Raw genomic sequence first — 19569 nt, 5'->3', positions numbered from 1 at the left:
GACCTCAACTTCACTTTCCCGCCCGATCCCCATATTCCTCGATTCCCCTAAAGTCCAAACATCTATCGATATCAGTCTTGAATATACTCAACGACTGAGCATCCTCAGTATCTGGGGTAGAGAATTCCACATATTCACAACTCTGAGTGAAGAAATTCCTCCTTATCTCAGTTCTAAACGTCCGACCCCTTATCCTGAGACTGTGTCCCCTAGTTCTAGACTCTCCAGCCAGGAGAAACATCCTCTCAGCATCTACCCTGTCAAGCCCTCTTAGAATCTTGTATGTTTCAATGAGATCACCTCTCATTCTTCTAAACTTGAGAGAGTATCGGCCCATTCTACTCAATCTTTCCTCATAGGACAACCCTTTCATCCCAGGAATCAGTCTAGTGAACCTTCGTTGCACCGCCTCCAAGACAAATATATCCCTCCTTAGGTAAGGAGGCCAAAACTGCGCATAGTACTCCAGGTGTGGTCTCACCAAAGTCCTGTAAATTGGATACAATTTTACAACACCAAGTTATAGTCCAACAATTTTATTTTAAAATCCACAAGCTTTCGGAGGCTTCCTCCTTCCTCAGGTGAATTTTCCACATTCACCTGAGGAAGGAGGAAGCCTACCAAAGTGAATAACATCACATTTCTCATATCATACTCCATAATGCAATGCAAATAACAATACAAACTCAGTGTTCCTTCTTTAAAAATCCACTTCCATCACATGGAAACTGCACTGTTGCTGTCACTTCTAATGTGAACCATTTCACTTAACAAAGCTGGTATTATATCCATTAAACATCTGAGCGCTGTGACACAAATACAGTCTTGTAACTGAACCTGGATGAGTGACAAAATGAAATTGGTGGGAAAAACAAAATTGACAAACTGATGGTAACTCGTCCCCTCGTAAAACTGCTTTTTGGGTCACAGTTTCCTAACGCCATACAGCATGAATTCTAGGATGGAGTCGGTCACCTTCACCAAGCCTCCTGCCACATGGCTTTTGGACCAGGCTGGCAAGTGAGGTTACACTTTTTCCCCCAGAGATGGGATACAGGATTTGCACAACACTGAAATTCTTAATAGAACGAGCTTTCCCGAGGATTCGCACTCTTCGGCCCTGTTTTCTAACCTTCTTCACTGTCTGCTTGCCCAAGCCAAACAGCTGATGTATAATAAGCAAAGACAGTCTGCAATCACTATAGACTGGAGGTGATTTGAGGGGGGGGGGGGGTCATATTTTCTCAACAGATCTCCTAACTTGACCTTCTCAGCACTGAATGGGATGCATAATTTATCTGAACATTCCAATTCTGCCTATATCTGCCTACATTTATTTGGTTGCTGTTAGTGTTTTGGTGCATCAATATGTGAACCGATCATTAGTATATAAACCAAGACTGATAGAATTTTGTTAGGCAAGGGCATTAAGGGTTACAGAACTAAGGAGGGTAAATGGAATTAAGATACAGATCGGCCATGATCTAATTGAATGGCAGAACAGGCTTGAGGGGCTGAATGGCTTACTCCAGTTCCTATGTTTCTTTCTATGTTCCTATGGCTAAGGCTTGCTTTAATACTCTCCTGTAAACTGTTAGTTTTAAGTGCTGCTCTCCATTTATAGGTATTTTATCATTTGAGCTGCAAAGCTCCCTCTCTGCAATACACTGTTTACGTGATTCCCATATACATAGAATTTACAGCACAGAAACAGGCCATTCAGCCAACAGGTCTATGCCGATGTTTATGCTCCACAAGAGCCTTCTCCCACTTTACTTGATCTCATCCTATCAACAATAACTTGCATTTATATAGTGCCTTTAACGTAGTAAAACATCCCAAGGCGCTTCACAGAAGCATAACATCCTTCTATTCCTCTCTCCTTCATGTTCTTGTACTTGAAAAATGACTGCACAAATGCTCTTACCACTGGGAGACACGATGACCGGCTGAGTAAGTCTCTGCTCTCCTCCAGGTGGCAGATTCAGCACTATGACCAGTACAGTGCCAAGCGTAGTTCCGACCCACAAACATGGTGAGGTGCAGGTGTCTGATTTTCGGGTATAAGTCTCACAGAAGTGAAGAGCTGTGATCGCCTCTCGGGACTCCTTGTCAATGCTGGTAACACTGGAACTGCGGGAACGGCTGAAAGAGTTGTCTCTCACATCTGATTTTGAAACAGGAGAAGTAAAAATCCATTATTGAAATAGACCAGAGCACAAATCTGGACGTTATTAATGACACAGAATTGGACATTTTGTAATATAATTTTATATTTCAAATAAATTTGTTCCCATTTAGTTGATTTGTAGAAATAGAAATTTAATAATCAGATCTGTTAATCCACATGCACTGGGAAATCCTGATGGTAGTAAAAATGGATCTACAGAACATCAAATCAGTCTTGAAAGAACAGCTAAAGTAGTATTGCTAGAGATTTTGCATCTCATCCTCCCCAACATTTCTTCCTTTAATTTTCTTTTGCCTTCTTTCATTGAATTTTGAAGACATTACATATATATTTTATGAACTTGTACAATTTGATTACTTTGCGTTTGAGGGGCAGTACATTGATGCATTAGCTCCCAAGGCAATGTGCGTTTAAAGGTTAAATCAATTCCTCTTGGTGTCTGGCATGCACAAGTGGTCGACTTATAGTTATTGGTTGGAATTGTTGCCTTTGCCTACCTATGGGTGGGTCCCTGTTTCAGTTCCTGAGAGGTGGTTTGAGGAAGAGAGGTTAGGGCTTGTGCCAAGTCAGCCTCTAAGAATGGGCCCCAGATTGTGTGGTATTTCTCCAGTTGCATGCAGAGGCCCAACTTCACTTGTTCCAACTGGGATACGCCCCACAGGGGCTTCAGCCATACTTGTTGTGTGGGGGCTACTCGCCGTCGTAGTCAACAACGACAATAATTTTCATTTATGCAGCAAACAACCCAAGGCTATTCACAAATAGAGGTGGGTTAAACCGCAGGGAAGAGAGAGTCAGGACTTGTTAACATTTAAAAGCAGCCCTGTACAAAAGGTGACAAGATACATTTGTTTTTGGGCGGGGGGGGGCCGGCGACACCCCCCAATCCCTGGCAGCCACTTACTCCGTTGCATACAGCCACTTCCGCTGGATGGGGGGGGGGGGGGGGGGGCGGGGGTTAGAGAAAGAGGGCTCGATGTACCCTCACCCTCAGGTGGCAAAGGCCTGCTTCTTCTGCACTTGCCACCAACCCAGTGAACTTTGCGGGCTGCGTGGTGGCATATCACACCCCCTCTCCCCCCCTTGTGGATTCTCAGGACCCTGAATTTTACGGCCTTTGATGCCCATCAATTCAGATTGAGAAGCATGACTATGCAGATTAACCATGGAAGAAACAATGGTGCAGTCTGGTAATGGAGAAAATTGTTGAGGTCGCCATAGTGGAATATGGATTAGAGAGATCTGACTGTATATGCAGCACCTTCTTGCATAAACCGAGACATTCAGACGTACAGTATCTGTGCACATTTCCAGTTACACATTGTAGAAGGGAAAACACCGTGCTTTATTTCATAGGATTTTCAGCGCACCAGAAATCTAACAAAAGGAATTTAGATGAGTCTTAACTCTGACAAATAATTGGAAATTACTGGAGATTTTGCAAAAAGGAACCAGTGGTAATAGAAAATTAATATCCAAAATGAACATGCATGTTGATCAAAGATTGATTTAAAGCCTCAGTCCCATTATCAATTTTCTCAGAAGCAGTGCCTTACTAAAGAAATGTATGCATCGAGAAGTCATACTCAAAACATGGTTTTTAAGCTGCTTCATTTCTTCCAGGTGATGATTAAGGCGTTGGCCTCTGCTCTTTGACCCAAATCCAAGCTCTGTCAATGGCAGACAGTGAAGAATGGAGGTCAGTGCTAGCACTTAAAATGGCGAGCCCCTCCCCAAACATGGAAAATAAAAATCATATTTGGACAATAAATATTGCAGATGTTTCTTTCATGAAGCCCTATACGCAGGAGAAAAAACGACCGGTGCACAGTTACACATCCACTGTCACACTACATCGTCACCCTGCAGTTATACCACGACTGTCACACTACATCGTTTTGATATATATTAATGACCTGGACTTGGGTATACAGGGCATGATTTCAAAGTTTGCAGATGACACGAAACTCGGAAATGTAGTAAACAATGTGGAGGATAGTAACAGATTTCAGGAGAACATAGACAGACTAGTGAAATGGGCAGACACATGGCAGATGAAATTTAATGCAGAGAAGTGTGAAGTGATACATTTTGGTAGGAAGAATGAGGAGAGGCAATATAAACTAAATGGTACAATTTTAAACGGAGTGCAGGAACAGAAAGACCCGGAGGTGTACGTACACAAATCTTTGAAGGTGACAGGACAAGTTGAGAAGGCTGTTAAAGCACGTGGGCTCGATTTTCGCACCCGCAATCGGGTGCGCTCGTGGCGGGGGTTGCGAAAATCCAGGATTCCCGGGGCGGGTCTGGAGCCCGGCTCCATCCCGCCCACTTCCGGGTTCCCCAGTGACACGCTGACATGCGCGCGCAGCCCCCGCATGTGGGTCTCCCGCCAGCAATTAAAGCCAGCGGGGTGCCACTTAAAGCACTTAAACAGGTATTTCAGGTCGTTTACAGACCTGATTGACCTGATATTTTAGGAGGGCTGGGATTTTGAAATTAACTGAGACTGTTTCCTGTACTGGGGGAAACACTCCCAGTTCAAATGGACGTGTTGCAGCCATCAGCCTGTGGCAGCTGCAAAAGTCCATTTGACAGGTGGTGGTGGGGGGGGGGGGGGGGGGTGGGGGTGGGGGCGGAAGAGAGACCCTCACTCATTGCAGGAGGCCACTCTGTCACTTTGGACAAAGTTTGGCCTCCACCACCCTTCTCCTAACAATAAAATTCACAAACTTGCACACTTACCCCGGTGTTGCGGACCCCCTCAAATGTACATCTTCCGGATGGGGGCCGCCGTAGCTGCAGTCATGACCTCCTCGGAGGGCGAACAGCATCACCAGCCTCGCCGGCCACCTCTGACACGTGGAGCTCCACAACACAGTGCTGTGACATATCCACCTGCACAGCAAGAGAGAGGGCAACCGCAGAGAGAGATGCGTCGCAGAGGGCACTACTCTCGCCACAGGGTCTACAGACCGAGGCTCAGCTTCCTGGACCTCTCTGAGCAGCAGTGCACACGGAGGCTCAGAGTCACTCGACATGTAGTCGTGGACATTCGCAGCCTCCTTCATGCCGAACTGCTCCCAGCTGGCCCGAGCACCATCTTCTTACCTGTCGCTGTCAAAGTCACCAATGCCCTCAACAATTTCTCCTCCGCATCCTTCCAGGGTGCCACTGGGGACATTGCTGACGTCTTAATCATCTGCACAAAAGAGCCCTGCAAATACACCTACACCCACTCTGCAGTGACACAATGGGTGGCATCAGTTGTGGGTCTTCATAGTGATCCTCAGGAAAGGGCATTATTGCACAAACCAGACAAAATTCGCAAAGATGTGGCAGTAGTGGTGACAATATAATATGTTATGAGAGTTGATCAGAAATTAAATATAGGTAAACACCATGACAAACCCTCAAATACCCTTGTGCATCCCCTTCATGCTCACGACACGTTTGCCTTACGCTTCCTACTGCACATATGTGATGCATGCCTTGTGGCTGCAGCACAGGTAGTGGCAGGTTGAGTGAGGCTGACCGTGAAAGAGATGCATGAGAGGGTGAGTATGAGATAGAGCCATGAGATTGTATGAGGATTGGGTTGAGTGGTAGTGAAGGGATGAGTACTGGCGAGGTGAGTAAGTGCAGGTAAGATGAGGATGAGCTTTGAGTGGGTGTGAGGAGTGATGTGACAGAGTAGTGTTGGCAGTGCAGAAGGAGATGTGGGGTGGCAGACGGAGGGGAGGGGAATGAGTAAGTGTACTCACTTTGGCTGACCTACTTAGGTGATTGAAGTGCCTCCTGCACTGTATGCAGGTGCGCGATATGTTGGTGGTGCTGGTGACCTCCTCTGCCATCTCGAGCCAGGCCTTCTTGGTGGCAGAGGCAGGCCGCTTCCTCCCGCCCGCCGGGGGGGGGGGGGGGGGGGGGGAGATCTCTGTCCTCCCCCTCCTCCTCACCCCATTCAATGATACCTGGAGTGAGACATCATTAAACCTGGGAGCAGCCTTCCCCCTGGGCTGCTCCATGCTGTAATTTTTCCTATTTTCTGCAGCAGTCAGTGGAGAACTGCCTTTTAAATAGGGCTCCTCCAGCTGACAGACCTTGCTGCGCATGCGCAGTCCGCCCGACGCGCAGCTTACCAGCGGGAAACCCGGAAGCACAGGTAAGTGGCTGCGATTCTGTGCGGAGCGCACACTGATTTCACCGGGCGCGTTACCCACGCGCCGAGTCGACCCCCCACTGAGAACCCGCCGCCCTAATATCGAGCCCATAGAGCACAAAACCAAGGAAGTTACACCAAACCTTTATAAAACATTAGGCCTCAGCTGGAGTATTGTGTTCAATTTTGGGAACCACACTTTAGGAAGGATCTCAGGGCCTTAGAGAGAGTGCAGAAGAGATCACTAGAATGGTACCAGGGATGAGGGACTTCAGTTATGTGGAGAGACTGGAGAAGCTAGGTTTGTTCTCCTTAGAGCAGAGAAAGTTCGGAGGAGATTTGATAGAAGTGTTCAAAATCATGAATGGTTTGATAGAGTAAATAAGGAGAAACTATTTTCAGTGGCAAAAGGGTCGGTAACCAGAAGACACAGATTTAAGGTGATCAGCAAAAGAGCCAGAGGCAACATGAGGAAATTTTTTTTTTAAACACAGCAAGTTGTTATGATCTGGAATGCAGTGCCTGAAAGGGTGGTGGAAGTAGGTTCAATAGTAACTTACAAAAGGCAATTGGATGAATACTTGAAGGGAAAAAAATTTACAGGGCTATGGGGAAAGAGCAGGGGAATGGGACTAACTGGATAGCTCTTTCAAAGAGCCGGCACAGGCACGATGGGCCGAATGGCCGACTTCTGTGCTGTATTATACTATGACACTACTACAACGATACTGTCATTACCCTGTAGTTATACCACCACTGTCACACTACATCGTACCCTGCAGTTATACCACCAGTCACACCACATTGTTAACCTGCACTTATATTACCACAGTCACACTACAGTGTTACGGTGTAGTTGTACCACCACTGTCACACTAGTGTGAAGATTCAGTTATACTAACACTTTTGCATCAATATATAGTGGTTTCCGCATCAACAGTAGCAAATCTTGGGAGTCACATTGGTAATCCAACTCCTGGAGCAAAAAGTGAGTGATTATGTCCTGGAAGTGATCTCACACCAGGTTGCAGTCTGGTGCAAAGCAAAGTTAAGTTTTGATGGACCACTTGAGAATTTTTAAATTTGAATGACTTAAAAGTTACCAGCACGTTGAACGTTAACATTTTAATCAGCCTATTTCGCTGAGCAAGATACAGGCAAGAGTCAGAGACCTGTAGTAGAAAAACACATTAATCATTTATGTGGTTCAGTGCTATTTGAATGACATTTCCCACTTTACTTTCTTCACTTCCTTTTGTTCCAAATTTTTTTTGCTTGAGGATTTCCCTCCCTTTTCCTCAATTTCTGTTACTTGGGTCTTTTCATCAGCTCGGAGTCCCTGTACTCCTGTTAGTTTTACCTCCATCATCAATTAACAAGTGATCAGAGTTTCAAATAGCCCTCCCTTACAGTTTCCCTGCATTTTCTTTGCTGTCAGAGCATCAACAAAGGACAGAGTTGAAAGCCCATACAGATATTTAACATCATCACTTTAATCAGATAGATGATGACGACAGTCAGGTGGTGCTCAGAACACCTGGTTTCATTAGGAACTGGGCAGGCCCAATTTTCTAGGGGTTTCTAGAATTTCAGTGGAGACATTCTCTCAGGTACAGGTGTGCTGGTCACTTCCGTCATGGTATGCCCGCACTGCCCAATATCTAACTATGTAATAATGTAACTCAGGGGTCCAACAAAGAGACCCCCTTGAGATCTAAGCCGGATGTTTATGTCTCTCTTACATGCCCCTACATGAGCTTCTCTTTTTGAAGGCATACTGACAAAATACAGAGTAACACTTAATTCAATCAGAAAAATATGTCTTTGCGTAATTATAATAGATATGTAACACTTTCCCACATTAGTGGGTTATTGTGCTTGATTTAAACAAAATAATTTCTAACTGTCCTCCTGAGTTCTGACATTCTGAGTCTGATGAAAATCTGACTAATGAGTGTGTCACTTTGTTTATATCTCCCTGGGTGCACAGCCTATGCCAGATAACCCTTGCTGAGCACACCTGACCAGTGAGTTTCCAACACAGTGGGTGTGAGGTGTTTATCGATTATCGAGACAAGCTAACGAATTGCTTGCTGTTTTTGACCTTTGTGGAAACAACTTCAATGCTTAGCTTATTCATTTTAACCACCTTTCATTTCAGTACTTTAAAAAAAATGTATATGAGTACATTTTGCTTTAAAAACCCAACATTTAACTGCTAATCCTTTTTTAATCCTTTCTGTGGCAAAATGGTCAAGACTCAAAACAGTGTGTTAACCATAATCACAGAACCTTCAAATACTCCCCTTTTCCAAACAACCTGTTCTCATCAGCTTTGAAATTTAGATTAGCGTCCACAATGGTAAAACATTAAGTGTTGCACTATGAATTAGCGTCCACTGGACCCCCGACATTCTTGTGTCTTATTCATATGTCAGAGAGATAGCTGATAGTCCAGTTGGCCATTATACAAAGAATGGCCTCTCAATTTAAAAAAAAAACACAACAGGCCTGCAGGTGTAGTAATGATATTCCTCCATGAAACTAAAGCAGCAACTACTGTAGCTTACTCTATTCGTAATGCATTATAGATACCTAGAGGAAGGCTAGTGTTATCGCGTCATCTTTGTCTCTTGAAATTAGACATAGGAGTTTGACTGCATCTGAGTTTCAGAATTCTTGATCCAGCAGTGATGGAGACTCATATTTTTATCTCGAGAAGCTAGCTTAAAACCCAGTGTTTCAACCCAGTGCAGTGCCCCTTGTTAACAATGATCGACTGATAATTCACAACCTGAAGCAATCTACTGAAAGAAACGAAAACAGAAAATGTAGGTCAGGTAGCATCTGTGGAAAGAGGAAGGTAGAGTTAATGTTTCCTCTTTCCACAGATGCTGCCTGACCAGCTGAGTGTTTCCAGCATTTTCTGTTTTTATTTCCAGTACCTGCAGTCTTTTGCTTTTTGTTCTCTTGAAATAAATGCCTTGTTCCAGGTATAAAGGTTGTCTTGTCCATAAACAGCTAACTTAAGCACGTGCTATGACTACCTCGCTAGACACTTCAAATACATAATAAATCAACATGGCTGGTTGGATTATACTTTCAACCTGTAACCCAAGGATGCATGAGGAGGAGCTGGGAATAAGACTGACATTTCGTGAGTTAGCTATTGCAATAACAAAGCCTACAAACTATCTGAACTTTCAATCCAAGCCTTTAATCTTTGGGATTTTGGCAATGAAACAAGCAGAGAGTAATAGGATAAAAGTCTCATCTCTCTGGTGGCTATAAGGACCGGAAATGAAACTTGTTTGGGCACTCTCGATCTACTTCTAAGCAGTCACAAGTCCACATCGCAAACCTGCCCACACCTCGCATGGACATGCTGATGTGGGAAATGGACAAGTTCCTATTGTGGATCAGGACGCTTCTGAATTTGGGGCTCGGCAACATTATTCAGCCCATTAGCTTCACTATTTTGAGACAAGCCGAATGACCTTTCCTGCCTCCTCAACTTCCGACATCCTTGTATTTCTATCTGCTTGCGCTATTCCTGACCCTGGAAGTACTTCCTGTTGATTTCTGATGCCCAAAGTGGAAAGCTGTTCCATTCTACAGCACTGACATTTCTCACCTTGATGAGGGCGGAAAAAAACACCTTTTAAAAAAAAGTACTTCTAAGCTTTTCATATCCACAGTATAAAAAAGAAAATCATGATTCCAAAGGTGAAGATTATTATTTTTCTATGGAGGAACAGTTTAAGCCTTATAAATCTCTTCAGCAGCTGGGCAACCAGTAATTACTACATAACAGAAGGCATGGCTGATCCAAGATGATAGAAGTGGATATAGCGTGCAAACCTAAAGGGCACTTAAGATGGATGAGAAGGGAGACAAAACAGGAAAGTTGAAAGTGGGTTCCTATGTAAGGCACACTGGGATGGAAAGGTAGTCGAGCGAGCACTGCAGTAAAATGAAACCATGATGTGAAACTCTCCTGGTTCAATGTGTTCATTGAGAAATGGGCCAGGTGAACATTTGGGGTTTGCTAAAGACCCATCAGGTGAATGACGCATCACTTGACAATAATATTAGAAGGGTGAGCGAGGAACGGAAGACATTAATCATTCCTTCAACTGGGAAGGACTCGGAGTTCATCATCAGTGCATGACTGCTTCCGGACTCAGTGCATCGAGGAACCCAGAAGAAGCAGGTTTTGTTTTGGAAGACTTGGTTTTTGTGAATGACCCATGTATTGATCAAAAAGCTGAAGTAGCTAAACCCTTGGTGATGGTAACTTTCAAATGGATTTGAGAAACAGCAAAGGCAGGTAACCGAGCCCTAGTATATAACTGCAGAGGCATGGTGGTTGAGCTAAGCAGCATGCTCGTTGGGTAGCCCTCAAGAATCCGCTGGAAGAGGATAAATGAACATCTTCAACAACGTGATGTGGGATATACAGAGTAAGTACATAGTGACCATAGCAAGGGGCAAGTAAATACAAACTCTCCAAAATGGATCAACAGGAGAATTAAAAGGCAGTTTAAGAAAAAAAAATTACAAAACTTGTAGGTAGCTGGCCACCGGACCAAGTAGATTATGCTACCAATATTTTATAAGTAAGAGGGGAGTCATGGAGGGAATCACAATCCGAAGGGAACCAAAGGTCAACACAGGGATGAATGGGAGAGAGGCAACATGCCAAAAGACTATTTCCTAGAGGGTTTGTTTAAGCAGAGAGGATATCAAAGCGTGCCTACTCTTGGACTCTGACCTTATAGAAACTGGGCTTTGAAACAGGTCTAATAGACTGAAAACCTGGGACAGGTAAAGGACAGGCACTTGAGAGACAAAGGAGGGGATTTGTGAAGCACTGATGGTCATTTTGCAGCAATTAATGAACTCTTAGTAGGTTCCTACAGGCCAGAAACAGACAAATGTACAATAGGGCTTTCAGCTCCTATGAATTTGTATGCAGTCATGAGTTACTGCCTTCAGATGAGTGGAGGAAGAGAAAAGCAAGAAATTCTATAATCCAGTTTGGAAAATGTTGTTCAGTAATGCTTCTTTCGTGTTTTACCACCATATTAAGTGCCTGTGCAGAAATACAGCTCTTCTGCCATACGTTATTTAGAGTCAAGGAAAGTAAGACGATACAGAGGGACTGTACTGAGGGAAAGATGCACACATAATACCCATTTAAAAACAGTTCCAGTGCTCCCACCATACATTGGTCCATTGCATTGTTTCAAAGTAGTGAGACACTCCACAGCAGAGGTCCTGGCTGCTTGTCTTCATGGGGCTAAACACGAGACTTAAATCTCTGTTCCATTAATTTGCAGATATCTCAAGTTGCTGAAACTAACAGATCTTGGTGTTCTGATTTAGGATTTATTCATGAATCAACAGCATTAAGAAACCTCCAGGACAGGACAGACAACAAATAAGAAACATAAGCACAAATAGGGCCAAGTTGCCTGAGCATTGAAGGCAGATTGCCAGATCTGGGGACGGGAGGTTGGGGAGGGGGGACGCGATGGGACAGAGTTTGGAAACCTCTGCTCCACATAGTAGCAAATTTAACAGAGTATAAAATAATTTTTTCAGTCTATCATGGAGATTAAGTTGCATCATCTGTAGTTAAAATTCTCATCCTTGTTTTCAAACCCTCTACAGCCTCGCCCCTCCCTATTTCTGTAACGTCCTCCAATCCTCCAAGATCTCTGCGCTCCTCCAACTCCCGTCACTTGCGCATCCCCAATTTTAATTGCTCCAACATTGGTGACTGTGCCTTCAGCTGTCTGGGCCCTAGGCTCTGTAATTTCCTCCCTAAACCTCTCTGCCTCTCTATATTTCTCTCCTCCTTTAAAACACTCCTTAAAACCTACCTCTGATCAAGCTTTTGATCACCTGTCCTAATATCTCATGTGGCTCGGTGTCAAATTTTGTTTGATAATCGCTCATGTGAAGCACCTTGGGATGTTTTACTATGTTAAAGGCACGAGAGAAATGCAAGTTGTTTTTTTTATTCACTCACTGAAATTAAATTGAATAAAAGCCGCTGCTCACCATTTAACAAGGTGGCAAATGATCTGTTTAATCCAATGCAGATAACTCCATCAATTGTAGCACTTGTTCATTCACTGAGATTGATCAATAGTAAATTCCCCCTCCACTAATCACCAGATTTTGAGATGTGGAACACTTTTGGTGACTATTTTAAACATGTCACAGTAAACCAATAATTCAAAAGGAGCATATTTGTGTAATATGAATTCGCAGGCCACAATCAGAGGACCAATGAAAAGCCCGATTTTCATTAAAACATTAAACCAGCTGAAATAATTATATTTATTGCACATCACAAAAAGATTAGGACCTAGATTTACCAATATATTTAAGTCACCTGAGTCATCCAACAAAAAATGTTTTGCATCATATCTGGACAGACAATAAAAAGGGGGAATTAACTAAGTTGCATTTATATAGCACCATTCATTTCTTCAAGATGTCCCAAAGCTCGTCACAGCCAACTTGTGCAAAGCATGGTCCCACAAACGGAAACTGCGATGAATGACCAGATCATGTGTTTTTCTGGTGGTGTTGTTTGAGGATGAATACTGGCCAAGACACTGGGAGAACTCCCTGCTCTTCTTCAAATACCGAAATGGGCAGACGGGGGGTCTCAGTGTCATCCGAAAGACAGCACCCCTGACAATGTAGCACTCCTTCAGTACTGCAGTCAAGTGTCAGCCGAGAGTGTGTGCTTAGGTCCTGGAGTGGGCATTGAACCCACAACCTTCTGATTCAAAGGCAAGAAAGCTATGAGAAACAAATGCAAATTACCAGCGACCAAACTATATAATGCTGCCAGATGATCCAAGAAATGTTTTCAAACCTCGACTTTAAACTTTCAAGAGTTGATGGGTTAGTTGGCTGTCTGTAATCAAAAATGATCGGACATTAGGATGGGGGTGAGCTTTGCTTAACCATAGATTGATGTGGAGTTAAACCATTGCAAAGCAGGGACAAAATTTAAAAGAAAGACAAACTGCAAATGCTGGGATTCTGAAACTAAAACGGAGCGTGGTGGAAGAACTTAGCACGTCACAGCAGTTTAGCAGCTTCTGAACCCATATCCGCTCCATCACCAAGACTGCCTACTTCCACCTGTGCAACATCGCATGTCTCCGCCCCTGCCTCAGCTCATCTGCGGCTCAAACATTCGCTCATGCCTTTGTTACCTCTTGACTTGACTATTCCAATGGTCTCCTGGCTGGCCTCCCATCTCCCACCCTCCATAAGCTTGAGCTCATCCTAAACTCTACTGCCCGTATCCAAACTCACACCAAGTCCTGTTCACCTATCACCCCCTATGCTCGCTGACCTACAATGGCTCCCAGACCAGGAACGCCTCGATATTAAAATTCTCATCCTTGTTTTCAAATTCCTCCTTGGCCTCGCCCCTCCCTATCTCTGTACCCTCCTCCAGCCGTTCAACCCTCCGAGATCTCTGTGCTCCTCCAATTCTGGCCTCTTGCGCTTCCCCGATTTTAATCACTCCACCATCGGTGGCCATGCCTTCAGCTGCTGAGGCCCGAAGCTCTGGAATTCCTTCCCGAAACCTCTTCGCCTCTTTCTCTTCCCCCGTTAAGACGCTCCTTAAAACCTACCTTTTTGACCAAGGTTTTGGTCACCAGTCCCAATATCTCCTTTTGTGGCTCAGTGACAAATTTTGTTTGATAACGCTCCTGTGAAGCATCTTGGGATGTTTTACTACATTAAAGGTGCCATATAAATGCAAGTTGTTGTTCCTGTCTGCTAATATTTGCAATACGAACATATGAATTAAGAGCAGGAGTAGGCCATTCGGCCCCTCAAGCCTGCTCTGCCATTTGATAAGATCATGGCTGATCTGATTGTGACCTCAACCCTACTTTCCCATCTACCTACTATAACCTTTGACTCCCTCATTAATCAGGAATCTATCTAACTCAGCCTTAAAAATATTTAATGACCCTGCCTCCACCGCTCTCTGGGGAAGGGAGTTCCACAGACTCACGACCCTCTGAGAAAAAAATTCTCCTCATCTCCGTCTTAAATGGGGAGACCCCTTATTTTTAAACTGTGGCCCCTAGTTCTAGTCTCTCCCACAAGGGCAAACATCCTCTCAGCATCGACCCCTTCTAGTTCCCTCAGGATCTTACACCTCTCATTCTTCTAAACTCCAGTGTATACTGGCCCAACTTGTCCAACCTTTCCTCATAAGATAACCCCCTCATCCCAGGAATCAGTTGATTGAACCTTCTCTGAACTGCCTCCAAAGCAATTATGTCCTTTCTTAAATAAGGAGACCAAAACTGCACACAGTATTCTAGATGTGGTCTCACCAATGCCCTGTACAACTGTAGCAAAACATCTCTAACTTTTATATTCCATTCCCCTTGCAATAAATGACAACATTCCATTTGCCTTCTTAATCACTTGCTGTACCTGCATACTAACTTTTTGTGATTCATGTACTAGGACACCCAGATCCCTCTGTACCTCAGAGTTCTGCAATCTCTCTTCATTTAAATAATATACTGCATTTCTATTCCTCCTACCAAAGTGGACAAGTTCACATTTTCCCACATTATACTCCATCTGCCAAATTTTTGCCCAATCACTTAACCCATCTATATCCCTTTGCAGACCCTTTTATGTCCTCTTCACAACTTACTTTCCTACCTACCTTTGTGTCATCAGCAAATTTAGCAACCATACATTCAGTCCCTTCATCCAAGTCATTGATATAGATTGTAAATGGTTGAGGCCCCAGCACTGATCCCTGTGGCACTCCACTCGTTACATCTTGCCAACCTGAAAATGACCCATTTATGCCAACTCTGTTTCCTGTGAGCTAACCAATCCTTTATCCATGCTAATATGTTACCACCATAAGCTCTTATTTTGTGTAGTAGCCTTTGATGTGGCACCTTGTCAAAAGCCTTCTGGAAATCCAAGTACACCACATCCATAGGATCCCCTTCATCCACATTGCTTGTTACTTCCTCAAAGAACTCTAATTAACTAATCAAACACGATTTCCCTTTTCACAAAGCTGTGTTGACTCTGCCTGATTGCATTGAGATTTTCTAAGTGCCCTGCTATAACCTCCTTAATAATAGATTCTAGCATTTTCCCTATGACAGATGCTAAGCCCACTGAAGTTTCCTGCTTTCTTGAATAGAAGAGTTACATTCACTATTTTCCAATCTGATGGGATCCTTCCAGAATCTAGGGAATTTTGGAAAATGAATACCAATGCATCTACTATCTGTGCAGCCACTTATTTTAAGACCCTAGGATTTAATGCGTCAGGACCTGGGGACTTGTCAGCTTTTAGTTCTAATATTTTTTTCAGTACCCTTTCCCTGGTGATTGTAAATGTTTTAAGTTCCTCCCTCTCTTTCACCTCTTGATTCACAATTATTTCTGACATGTTATTTGTATCCTCTACAGTGAAGACGGATGCAAAATACCTGTAGAAACTCTTACTGTTTTTACATTTCTAGCTTTCTCTCATACTCTAATTTCTCCCTCCTTATTATTCTTTTAGACATTCTTTGCTATTTTTTATTTTGTGTCCAATCTTCTGACCTGCCACTAATCTTCGTGGAATTGTATGCTTTTTCTTTCAATTTGATACTATCTTTAACTTCCTTAGCTAGCCACAGATGGCATGTCCTTCCCCTAGTGTCTTTCTTTCTCACTGGAATGAGAGCAGACTGCTAATGTTCCAGGTACGTATCCTCCAACAGTGTCAGCTGTAGCTCAGTGGGTAGCACTCTGGCCTCTGAGTCAGTAAGTCAGGAGTTCAATACCCATTTCAGTGCAGTACTGAGGGAGTGTTGGCGGTTGAGGCGTTAAACCAATGCCCGCTGCCCTCTCAGGTGGACATAAAAGATCCCACGGCACTATTTCAAAGAAGAGCGGGGGGTTTCCCCAGTGTCCAGGAGAATATTTATCCCTCAACCAACATAACTAAAACAGATAATCTGGTCATTATCTCATAGCAGGTACAGCACAGGAGGAGGTTATTAAGCGCATCGTGCCTGTGCTGACTCTTTGAAAGAACTATCCATTTAGTCCCATAGCCCTGTAATTTTTTTTCCCTTCAAGTATTTATCCAATTCCCTTTTGAAAGTTACTATTAAATCTGCTTCCACCATCCTTTCAGGCAGTGCATTCTTTTTTTTCATTATTCGTTCATGGGATGTGGGCATCGCAGGCAAGGCCAGCATTTATTGCCCATCCCTAAATGCCCTTCTGAAGGTGGTGGTGAGCCACCTTCTTGAACCACTGCAGTCCGGGAGGTGAAGGTTCTCCCACAGTGCTGTTAGGTAGGGAGTTCCAGGATTTTGACCCAGTGACTATGAAGGAATGGCAATATATTTCCAAGTCAGGATGATGTATGACATGGAGGGTAATGTGCAGGTGGTGATGTTCCCATGTGCCTGCTGCCCTTGTCCTTCTAGGTGGTAGAGGTCACGGGTTTGGGACGTGCTGTCGAAGAAGCCTTGGCGAGCTGTTGCAGTGCATCCTGTGGATGGTACACACTGCAGCCACGGTGCGCCAGTGGTGAAGGGAGTGAATGTTTAGGGTGGTGGATGGGGTGCCAATCAAGAGGGCTGCTTTGACCTGGATGGTGTCGAGCTTCTTGAGTGTTGTTGGAGCTGCACTCATCCAGGCAAGTGGAGAGTATTCCATCACACTCCTGACTTGTGTCTTGTAGATGGTGGAAAGGCTTTGGGGAGTTAGGTGGTGAGTCATTCGCTACAGAATACCTAGCTTCTGACCTGCTCTTGTAGCCAGTATTTATGTGGCTGGTCCAGTTAAGTTTCTGGTCAATGGTGACCCCCAGGATGTTGATGGTGGGGGATTCGTTGATGGTAATGCTGTTGAATGTCAAGGGGAGGTGGTTAGACTCTCTCTTGTTGGAGATAGTCATTGCCTGGCACGAATGTTACTTGCCACTTATCAGCCCAAGCCTGGGTTTTGTCCAGGTCTTGCCGCATGCGGGCATGGATTGTTTCATTATCTGAGGGGTTGCGAATGGAACTGAACACTGTGCAATCAGTGTTTCTGACCTTATGATGGAGGGAAGGTCATTGATGAAGCAGCTGAAGATGGTGGGGCCTGGTACACTGCCCTGAGGGACTCCTGCAGCAATGTCCTGGGGCTGAAATGATTGGCCTCCAACAACCATTACCATCTTCCTTTGTGCTAGGTATGACTCCAGTCACTGGAGAGCTTTCCCCCTGATTCACACTGATTGCAGCGAGTTGTTATTCCAGATCATAACAACTTGCTGTGTAAAAAAATCTTTACTCATGTTGCCTCTGGCTCTTTTGACGATCACCTTATATCTGTGTCCTCAGATTACTGACCCTTCTGCCACTGGAAACCGGCTCTCCTTATTTACTCTCTCAAAACAGTTCATGATTTTAAACACCTCTATCAAATATATCCATAACCTTCGCTGATCTGAGAACAACCTCAGCTTCTCTAGTCTCTCCACATAACTGAAGTCCCTCATCCCTGGCACCATTCTAGTAAATCTCTTCTGCACCCTCTCTAAGACCTTGACATCCTTCCTAAAGTGTGGTGCCCAGAATTGAACACAATACTCCAGCTGAGGCCTAACCAGTGTTTTATAAAGGTTTGGCATAACTTCCTTGCTTTTGTACTCTATGCCTCTATTAATAAAGCCCAGGATCCCATATGCTTTCTTTTTTAAACAGCCTTCTCAACTTGTCCTGCCACCTTCAAAGATTTGTGTATGTGTGCCCCCAGGTCTGTTCCTGTACCCTCTTTAAAATTGTATCATTTAGTTTATATTGGCTCTCCTCATTCTTCCTACCAAAATGCATCACTTCACACTTCTCTGCGTTAAATTTCATCTGCCATGTGTCTGCCCATTTCACCAGTCTGTCTATGTCCTCCTGATGTCTCTTACAATCCTCCACATTGTTTCCTACATTTCTGAGTTTCGTGTCATCTGCAGACTTTGAAATTATATCCTCTATATCCAAGTCCAGGTCATTAATATATATCAAAAAAAGCAGTGGTCCTAATACTGACCCCTGGGGAACACCATTGTATACTTCCCTCCAGTCTGAAAAACAACCAACCATTCACCACTACTCTCTGCTTTCTGTCCTTTAGCCAATTTTGTATCCATGCTGTCGTCCCTTTAATCCATGGGCTTTAATTTTGCTAACAAGTCTATTGTGTAGTATTTTATCAAATGGCTTTTGAAGGTCTGTACACACATCAACCTTCTCCGTTACTTCATCAAAGAACTCAATGAAGTTAGTCAAACACGATTTTCCTTTAACAAATCCGTAATGACTTTCATGTATTCGCCCATATTTTTCCAAGTGCTAATTAATTTTGTCCCGGATTATTGTCTCAAAGTTTCCCCACCACCGACATTAGGCTAACTGGCCTGTAATTGCCAGGTTTATCCCTCTCCCACTTTTTGAACAGGGATGTAACATTTGCAATCCTCCAGTCCTCCGGCACCATCCCCATATCTAAGGAAGATTGTGGCCAGGGCCTCTGCAATTTCTACCCTTACTGCTCTCAGTAACCTAGGATGCATCCCCATCTGTACTTTTCTACTTTGAGTACTGCCAATCTTTTAAGTACCTCCTTTATCTATTTTTATCCTATCCAATATCGCTACTACCTCCTCCTTTACTGCTAAAGTGTCAGCATCCTCTTCTCTAGTGAAGACAGATGCAAAGTATTCACTTAGTGCCTCATCCGGGCACTCTGCCTCCACAAGAAGATCTCCTATTTTGTCCCTAATCGGTGCCTTGCTTCCTTTGACTACCCTTTTAATATTTATAGGTTTATAAAAGACTTTTCGATTCCCTTTTATGTTAGCCGCTAATCTATTCTCACACACTCTCTTTGCCCCTCATTCCCTTTTTTAGATCTCCTCTGTACTTTGTGTATTCAGCCTGGTTCTCTACTGTATTATGAACCTTACATTCGACATAAGCCTCCTTTTTCTGTTTCATTTTAATCATCCAGGGAGCTCTAGATTTGGGTGCCCTTCCTTTTCCCCTCGTAGGGATGTGCCTACTCTGTATCTGAACCAAGTCCTCCTTGAAGGCCTCCCATTGTTCAATTACGGTTTTGATTACAATCCACTTGGGCAAGATCC

General features: G+C 43.9%; 1 protein-coding gene across 10 annotated transcripts in view; it reads right to left on the bottom strand.

Moving 5' to 3' along the window:
• stxbp5a (syntaxin binding protein 5a (tomosyn)) overlaps positions 1–19569 on the bottom strand; it is a 222771-nt gene that overhangs the window by 25138 nt on the left and 178064 nt on the right. For 6 of the 10 annotated variants that reach the window (XM_067989330.1, XM_067989332.1, XM_067989331.1 and 3 more), the window contains one exon: positions 1928–2167. In XM_067989330.1, the coding sequence (XP_067845431.1) occupies positions 1928–2167 (240 nt within the window). Of the gene's footprint in view, positions 1–1927; positions 2168–3747; positions 3862–19569 lie in introns of all 10 variants that reach the window. The other 4 variants (XM_067989326.1, XM_067989328.1, XM_067989329.1 and 1 more) reach the window with 2 other exon arrangements.

This window comes from Heptranchias perlo, chromosome 8 (genome assembly GCF_035084215.1).
Source record: "Heptranchias perlo isolate sHepPer1 chromosome 8, sHepPer1.hap1, whole genome shotgun sequence".
In the NCBI taxonomy this organism is placed as follows: Eukaryota; Metazoa; Chordata; class Chondrichthyes; order Hexanchiformes; family Hexanchidae; genus Heptranchias; species Heptranchias perlo.
Note: the sequence above shows the minus strand (reverse complement) of the source record. Positions and strands in the feature narration are given on the sequence as shown.